We start from the raw sequence: 9,591 nt of genomic DNA, 5'->3' as shown, positions 1-9,591 counted from the left end.
TTTCTAATTCTCTAATAAACATACATTTATTATTTGTTATTTTGTGACACCTAGGAGACTAACTGATAGAACAGGATCCCTGTTGTGAGAGATTTAGCTTTTATTAATGGAATTTACAACTGTATCCACCTGTAGAATCATTACCCGATGTGAAAAATATAAATTGTTACCATATTTTAATTGTTAACAGTATTTTACTCCCCCAGATGTTTTTTTATTTTTGTAATGGGCAGCTCTATTCCTTTTGTAGTTCTATATGTTTTGTAAAATTGTGTTAGTGTCAAAAGGTATTAGTTGACTTAAAGGTAATAGGAAAGAAAAGAAATACAATTTTTAACCTGTAATTTAATTCAACCATTCATCATTTTGAAAAAACAAAGTTTCAGTTTATATTAATTATTTCCTATTTTAATTTTGGATTGTGCTTTTAAATTAATCTCAATGAAATGAATTCATAGTTCATTACACAGAATCTAATTACTTATTACATATATTGTAGATGATTACATTTTCTTTCACAACAGTTTTACTATGTCCTACTGGAAATGACACAAAAATAGTTGTAATTTGTTCATTATTTATGCATTGACTACATACTGATGAATAGGTAAAGTACTTAAAAAATAATACCATCATGAGTATATACTACTTCAATTTACCAGTAAACCCTACTAGAAATCATTAATAGACTAGAACAAAATATATTCTTTAAAATATATGTATTTTCTGAAAAAAAAAAAAAAATATAGAAAACACCAGTCTGAATTTAAAGTGTATTAAGTTGCCCATTGTAAATAAACATAAAAGAACACAACATTAAGTAAGGTCCATTTAGTGTTTTATTAGACTGTTGAAAACAGACTACTGGCAGAGGCAAGAGCTACCTTGTTACAGGTGAGAGAACAAACTTCCTGATAGCGCAGCTTTGTCACAATTACGCATCACATTCTATCCACTGCTTATGTTAAATGACTGACTAAAATGTACCCATGGGAACACTCTGAACATTGCAAGCTTCCTTGGCAATCGAAAGTGCCTACAGACAGCCTTGCCTATCACATTTTATAGTCTTTCTCTTTTCATATCATCTTGTTGCTTTGAAGCCCCAGTGCACTGTTTTTCCTGGAGGGACATTTTGCAGTTCGCAGATAATACACAGTATTTTGCAATTCACTGCTGTCTTCTACCTCCCATTCCTCTCTTATGGACTATTGTCATTCACAGACTTTATGCTAAATCATCCTACCAATGTGACAAATATTACTGGAAATGGAAAGGAGGAATTTTGTCCTTGTTGTTTGGTTTTGATATTGATGGGAAAGGCTAAGGATTCATTCTGCACAAGCGCCTAACTACTATTTCATTCTTTTAACACCTTCAAAACAATTCACCATTTTAATGTGTGACCTGGTGGATGGCCTCATAATCCAGAACCTCAAAGATATTAATTTTATTGAGACTGAAATTAGCTTGCCTGCAAAAGAAATTGGAATGATATTTTAGTAAATGTAGAGCTAACTATGTTATATCCAGCAGCAACAGCAATGTTCCCTGGGAATTAAAAAGAACCAGATATACCTCTCATAAGCAGTGACAGCAACATTTATTGTCAGGCATGTGTATTATCTTTTTTAGTCTCCCGTGTGAAGTTATTCCATTTGTATTTTTAATAAATATTCATGATGATGCATTCTTTATCTTTGAAGAAATGGAAGAGGTTGGGAGAGTTTATGTTGGACTTTTAGTGGGACATAAAACCTGGATTGCACATTCGGCTTCGAGAGTTGAGGTTCTTTGTGAGAATCCACTCTGGTGAAGGTGACTCAGGTGTCTCTGAATACTATCGAAGCTCTGGAAAATCCCTTTCTTAGATATCTAGCTTGCTTTGCTCCATCTCTGATTCAGAACTGGTGTTGCCACTTAGTGTGGCAACTCAATGTTATTAAATCTGTTAATGTACACATATCATCCTATTTTTATATACATCTTATGTCATTGTTTGTGTCCACTTATATGAGCTTAAATAAATGACAATGATCATCCCGTGGACTTCGGATTCTAAGAGCACTTCTACTGTTCCTAAGTAAGAAAACTTTTACAAAACTTTACTGTTTTCTACACTGTTTTTAATTCAGAAATGCCTGATATATAAACATTGTTTCACTGTACTCTTTTCTTTGTATCTGTGTTGAATATAGTATCAGTCTACAGGAAATTCAATTTCCTTTTTGTCTGTTAAGAAAGTTGACAGAAAAACAAAACGAAACAAAACAAAACAAAACACAAACAAAAAAACCCAAACAAAATGAAACAAAACAAAACACAAACAAAAAAACCCCAAACAAAACAAAACAAAACCAAACAAAACCAGATGTAGAATCACATTCTTCCACAATACAAAATCATTTAATATGATGTCAACAGGTGTCGAGGGTTAAGATTGCGGGGTGACAATCAAACCCTTGCAGATGTATTGTTAACCTCCTCTCCCCCCCCACTTCCCCCTTCTGCCCCTCCCTCTCCCCCCTTCCTACTTAGGACAGGCGATCGGGAGGGAAAGAAGGACAGAGAGAAGAGAGTTGGAAAAATTAAAGATGTTTTACTAATACTACTAATAAGAATAGAGAAAATAATACAAAATATACAAAACCAATCTTGAAAGTCTCAGCAACTGCAGAGCCAGCACCCAAAGTCCTGGATTAGACTCTGTAGCCAACTGGAGCTGGATTCTGTCTCTCACTAAGCCTCAGTTTGCAGGGACGACTAGCAAGGTCCTCTCTTAAAGTCAGTCATAAGCAGAAGGGAAGGAAAAAGGAAAAAAAAAGGATGAGATCCTCATGATCTCCCACTTTTATATGAAGTATTCACATGAATGGAACGTTATACACCATTGGTCAGTCTCTCGGTCACCAGTTTCTCGTTGCCCCTCTCGTGAGATGTCCATCCGTGCTTATCAATAAGTTTACATTCCATTACATTCCAAAACATGTGTCTGGTTCTCCAGGAAAATGCAGCTAATATGAAGGCTTTAGCTGACAGGCAAAATTCACTAAAAGAGAAACTTGTTTTTTTAACAAAACCAGGACATTCCACCTCTTATAATATGCCATTCACTGAATACTTAAACCTTATCAATACAACCTATCAGTACAATCTAATTAATCACTACTATATATATATATATATATGTACATATATACACAGGAGTAATTGATCAGTGGACCATCCTTTGAAAAGTTCATTAAGTTCATTTTGTCACAACAGTCTCCCAGGGCAGGAAAAATGGTACAAGTGCATCTCATGACCACTGTTTGTGGGTTAAAAGCATCAACTCCGAAGAAGTTGTCAGACGCCACTCAAAGAAGCTAGCTCTGGTTTCATCATCACTACCTTGATCTGAAAGACACTTATTAAACATTGTCAGTATGGCAATTCACATCATGCAGTTCAGTATTGAGTATTTTCACCTAAAATCAAATCGTCTTGAGGTACACACCGAACTTCTCCATCCTTAAGCATCACCCACCAGGTATGGCCAGGTCCCTGGGCAAAAACAATGCCACGAATGGGCTTGCCTTTGCCTGAGGTAGGAGTAACCCAGACTGCCTTTCCTAACATATTTTTCATGTGTACTACGGGGACTTTATCTCCTTCTACAGTCCGTAGAATTTCTGATTGGGCAGGTCCGGCTCGATTGGTTGATCCCCTAGTGTTGACCAACCAAGTGGCTTTTGCTAAATGTGAATCCCAGTTTTTAAAGGTTCCACCACCCGGTGCCTTTAGTGTAGTTTTTAACAAACCATTGTACCTTTCAATTTTCCCAGAGGCCGGTGCATGATATGGAATATGATATACCCACTCAATACCGTGTTCTTTGGCCCAATTGTCTATAATACTGTTTTTGAAATGAGCACCATTGTCAGATTCAATTCTTTCTGGCGTACCGTGCCGCCAAAAGACTTGCTTTTCAAGGTCCAAGATAGTATTTCGGACTGTAGCATGAGGTACAGCATATGTTTCCGACCATCCAGTGGTTGCTTCCACCATTGTAAGTACATAATACTTACCTTGACATGTTTGTGGAAGCATAATCAATCTGCCAAGCTTCTCCATACTTATACTTTAACCATCGCCCCCCATACCATACAGGCTTTAACCGTTTCGCTTCTTTGATTTCAGCACAAGTTTCACATTCATGAATAAACTGTGAAATAGTGTCCATAGTTAAATCCACCCCTCGATCGCGAGCCCATTTGTATGTTGCATCTCTACCTTGATGCCCTGAAGCATCATGGGCCCACCGAGCTAGGAAAAGTTCACCTTTATGTTGCCAGTCCAAGTCCACCTCAGCTACTTTAATCTTAGCAGCTTGATCCGCTTGTTGGTTGTTCAGATGTTCCTCAGTGGCTCGACTTTTAGGCACATGAGCATCTACATGACGAACTTTCACAGGCAGGCTCTCTAGCCGAGCAGCAATGTCTTGCCACAGTGTGGCAGCCCAAATGGGTTTACCTCTGCGCTGCCAGTTGCTTTTCTTCCATTGATGTAGCCACCGCCACAAGGCATTTGCTACCATCCATGAGTCAATATAAAGTATTGGCCACTTTTCTCGTTCAGCAATGTCCAAAGCCAGCTGGATGGCTTTCACTTCTGCAAACTGACTAGATTCACCTTGTCCTTCAGTGGCTTCTGTAACTTGTCGTGTGGGACTCCACACAGCAGCTTTCCACCTTCGATGCTTTTCTACAAGACGACAGGATCCATCTGTGAACAGTGCATACTGCTTATCAGTCTCTGAAAGCGTATTATATGGTGGTGCTTCTTCAGCACGTTTTACTTCCTCCTCATCTGGAGACATCCCAAAGTCTTTGCTTTCTGGCCAGTCTGTAATCACTTCTAAGATCCCTGGATGATTGGGACTTCCAATTTGAGCTCGTTGCGTGATCAGTGCAATCGATTTACTCCACGTAACCTCAGTTGCATGATGTGGAGAGGGAACCGTCCCTTTGAACATCCAGCTCAGCACTGGCAGTCGAGGTGCTAGGAGGAGCTGTGCTTCAGTGCCGATCACTTCTGAAGCAGCTCGAACTCCTTCATATGCTGCTAGTATCTCCTTTTCAGTTGGAGTATAGTTGGCCTCAGATCCTTTGTATCCTCGACTCCAAAAACCTAAGGGTAGACCTTGGCTTTCTCCTGGTGCTTTCTGCCAGAGGCTCCAGGTAAGTCCATTATCTCCGGCTGCGGTGTAGAGCACATTTTTAACATCTAGTCCAGTCCGAACTGGTCCAAGGGCCACCACATGAGTTATCTCACGCTTAATTTGTTCAAAGGCTTGTCGTTGTTCAGGGCCCCACTCAAATTGGTTCTTTTTACGAGTCACTCAATAGAGAGGGCTCACAATCTGGCTGTAGTCAGGAATGTGCATTCTTCAAAAACCTACAACGCCCAAGAAAGTCTGTGTCTCCTTTTTATTAGTAGGTGGAGACATTGCTACAATTTTGTTGATCACATTCATTGGGATCTGACGACGGCCATCTTGCCATTTTATTCCTAAAAACTGGATCTCTCGTGCAGGTCCCTTGACCTTGCTTCATTTTATGGCAAAACCAGCATCCAAAAGAATATGAATTATTCTCTCACCTTTCTCGAAGACTGCTTTCGCTGTGTCGCCCCATACGATGATGTCATCAATATATTGCAAGTGTTCTGGAGCTTTATCTTGCTCCAGCGTGGTCTGGATCAGTCCATGGCAGATGGTAGGACTGTGTTTCCACCCCTGGGGCAAGTGATTCCACGTGTACTGGATGCCCCTCCAGGTGAAAGCAAACTGCAGCCTGCACTCTGCTGCTACAGGAATAGAGAAAAATGTATTAGCAATGTCAATTGTAGCATACCACTTAGCTGCCTTTGACTCCAGTTCAAATTGCAGTTCTAGCATGTCAGGCACAGCAGCACTCAGTGGTGGTGTAACTTCATTCAGGTCACAATAGTCTTCAGTTAGTCTCCACTCATCACTAGACTTTCGCACTGGCCAGATTGAGCTGCTAAAAGGTGAGTGAGTCTTACTGATCACACCCTTGCTTTCCAATTGACGGATCAGCTGCTGGATAGGAATCAAAGAGTCTTGATTGGTGCGATATTGTCGGCGATCCACCGTCGTGGTAGCAATTGGCATCTGCTGATCGTAAACCATCAGCAGTCCTACAACAGAAGGATCATCTGAAAGACCAGGCAAATCAGACAGCTGTTCTATTTTCTCTGTGTCCACAGCTGCTATACCAAATGCCCACCTATACCCTTTTGGGTCCTTAAAATACCCTCTCCTGAGGTAGTCTATGCCAAGGATGCATGGAGCATCTGGACCAGTCACAATGGGATGCTTTTGCCAGTTTTTTTCCAGTTAGGCTCATTTCAGCCTCTACAACAGTCAGTTCCTGGGATCCTCCAGTCACTCCAACAATATTGATGGATTGTGTTCCTGTATAATTGGAAGGAATTATTGTGCACTGAGCACCAGTGTCCACTAAAGCTTTGTACTCCTGCGGGTGTGTTGCACCAGGCCATCGTATTTGTACAGTCCAATAAACTCTGTTATCCCTTTCCTCCACCTGCTTGGAGGCAGGGCACCTCTAATTTCTGTTTTGCACAGTCTCTGGGTGTGAATTAGAGGTTCCTTCAAGAGCATCAGAATCTCTTCTGCTCCTTTTGTAAACTGGAGCAGCCACCTTCCTAGGAGTTTTTCCTTTTATCTTACATACTCGTTCCTGAAGTTGTGAGGTAGGTCTTCCATGCCACTTATTCATGTTTTCTCCCTGCTCATGTAGGAAGAACCACAGTGAACCTCTTTTTGTAGGTTGCCTCTGTCCTCTCTCTCGAGATTGGAAACGCCTTCTCCTAATAGCTGAAACATAGGTTTGTGCAGGTCGTGAATGGTATGAGTCTTCTCTGAGCTCTTTGATTTCTTACAGCAGTTTTTCAAACTGGTCATCAGATTTTTCACACACTCTCTCCACAGCGGAGACACAAGCCGGCAGAGAACCAGCAAGGCTGTCCTCAAAGTTCCGGAGCTGCTTAATCACTTCTTTAATTTCTTGTACACCTCTAGCTGACCAGACCATTCCTGCCAATGACTTAGCATATGCAGGTGGTGCACTTTGTACAAATCTGCGCCACATAGATCGTGTACAATTGATTCTATCTGGGTCTGTCCTCTCTTGGTTGTCTGATCCAAAATAGATGATCTCTCACACAGCTAATTCTCTCAAGAACTGGATACCTTTCTCCATAGTATTCCATTTCCCTAACTTGGATATACAACCTTCCTTGTAGGGAAATCTTACTTTCATAGCTGTCAGGAGTCGGGTCCATAGAGTAGTGGCATTAGACTCTCTTGAAATTGCCCTATCAACGGTGGAATCTTTTGACAGAGATCCCAGCTGCCTGGCTTCACCACCTTCCAATTCAATTGTTTCTGCCCCATTGTCCCAGTACCAGAGCAACCAGGTTAAAATATTCTCGCCTTCACGACGACTAAAGTCTTTTCGCAGATCTCTCAGCTCACCTGGAGAAAAGAACCGAGTGGTGGTCACTTCATCTCCTCCCTGTCCTGATGATGTCCCTTGGGTTGATGTTGGTCCTGTGCCATCATCTGCTGCACGGGTAGTCTTTCTAGTGACTTTCTTACAACCGGTAGCTGATGCTGATATGGGTTCACCATCATTTGATTCATTTTCAGAGTCTGAATGACTGTCACAGTGATTGCTGTGGTTACAGCAGCAACAGTGAGCAGTGTGTGAAGAAGGGGGGGCTGCCTTGTTAGCCTTTGAGGCTGGAGAGGTAACGTTATCTGCAGCGACCTTGGCAGAGGAGCTCTGCGGAGGAGCTGTAGCTTCAGCCTGTGAAGCCGCGGTTGGGGGGGCAGTGGCTGCAGCAGCAGCTTTGGCTGTTTTGTCTTTTCTGGAGCGGCTAGGAGTGTTTTCTGCTAAAGCTTCCGAAGACGCACCGCAAATCTCAGGGCTAAAAAGAGATGCAAACCTCCTATTGAACCTCATTTCTCTGACACACATTCAGCAAAACAGATAACACCATCACAGTTCTAGCAAAGCTCCAAGGATATTCAAAGTTCTCTAAAACATTTACAAACTGTCCCAGCGAAAACATGAAAGTATTGTTAGTCAGCCTTTCTAAAGATTCGCTTGACCAATTAGCAAACATAGAGCCATTCTGCTCTTTAATCTCTCCCAGAGGTTTTTCAAGGTAAAGCAAAATCGAGTAGAAATTCGTTAACGGTTGCAATATAATGAAATAAATCAGTGCCAAACCACAGAGTATCATCATGACCACTGTCCAGTTTCTTGTTGTTATATAATGAATACTTCGATTCAGAAAGAAACACCAACACAGATATGGGATCAGCGAGCACAATGTAGAAAATAACTGATACAACTTTTGCCATAAAATCTTTAAATCAATGTGATTCGCTTTGCCTTAATACCACTAAATAATATCTGAAGCAAACAGACACGCAAGTATCACAACTCTAAGAGTTGGTACCGTGCCAAGAAAATTGAAAGGTACGTCAGAGCAGTAGAAAAGCCAAAAATCTTCAAATTTACCCCTTTCTCTCGCCCCACGTTGGGCGCCAATTATCTGTCGAGGGTTAAGATTGTGGGGTGACAATCAAACCCTGGCAACAGGTTTATCATTAAAGTTGTTAAAATAATATTTCATATATTTACTATAATTTTTGCAAGATATATTTAAAGAATTCCAGCTTACATATATATATATGTATTTTAATTCAATTAGAGTTGCAGACAGTAAGAATGGACTTCAAAGAGTGTCAAGAATTTTATAGACATAGGTCTATAGAAGTAGAATATATCCTGGGTCCTGGGTAAATTGGTTTGGCTTATTCATAATTTTATTCTACTACTATGTAACATTTTTTCACAATGTGCTCAAGGTAAAGATTAATTAGTTTGATTTATGTGTTTTATATATTCATTTATTAATGCATCCTCATACTAGAAACATTTTTTTCAGAATGTCTGGGAATTTTTCGTGATTTCTTATCACGTGCTCTTAAAATCTTCATTTTTGTAGAAAACTAAATAAGAATTGTACAGACTTGTACCAAAAAAGGATACTGAAATAAGGCCTCAAAAACACTTTGAAAAAAAATTTTCCTGTCTATCTTGGAGATAATTTGGCCCTATTCTGGATAAAATTTGGCTCCTACATCACATAATTGCATTTTCCTGCCAAACAGGTGCATCCCACAAGAGCTGCAAAGTGAAAAGGTGATCAGATAGTACTATGATAATTTCCTTTCACCTGTTGTTTCCAACAAGTGAGTTACACACTCAGAGTAATTTTTTTTTTTAATTAATCCTGAAGGAGGTTTCATTTTGTTGACTTGGTATTTAATTTATTTACAATTACATTTCAGGCCACTTTTATTTTAGTTCTCTACGTTAGCCAGTTATTTCTTGATATTCTGTATTAATAATACTACATTGGCATTAACAGCTTTCATTGTTGTATTCACACTTTTTAATGTAAATATAGCTAATGAATTTGTTAACCAAG

General features: G+C 39.9%; 1 protein-coding gene across 3 annotated transcripts in view; it reads right to left on the bottom strand.

Moving 5' to 3' along the window:
* Positions 1-6,262: 6,262 nt before the first annotated feature.
* Positions 6,263-9,591, bottom strand: part of LOC139827905 (uncharacterized) — a 47,966-nt gene continuing 44,637 nt past the window's right edge. For all 3 annotated transcript variants that reach the window (XM_071808348.1, XM_071808349.1, XM_071808350.1), the window contains one exon: positions 6,263-8,016. In XM_071808348.1, the coding sequence (XP_071664449.1) occupies positions 7,245-8,016 (772 nt within the window). In that variant the 3' untranslated portion in view covers positions 6,263-7,244. The remainder of the gene's footprint in view (positions 8,017-9,591) is intronic.

Source organism: Patagioenas fasciata, chromosome 4 (assembly GCF_037038585.1).
Source record: "Patagioenas fasciata isolate bPatFas1 chromosome 4, bPatFas1.hap1, whole genome shotgun sequence".
Classification (NCBI taxonomy): Eukaryota; Metazoa; Chordata; class Aves; order Columbiformes; family Columbidae; genus Patagioenas; species Patagioenas fasciata.
Note: the sequence above shows the minus strand (reverse complement) of the source record. Positions and strands in the feature narration are given on the sequence as shown.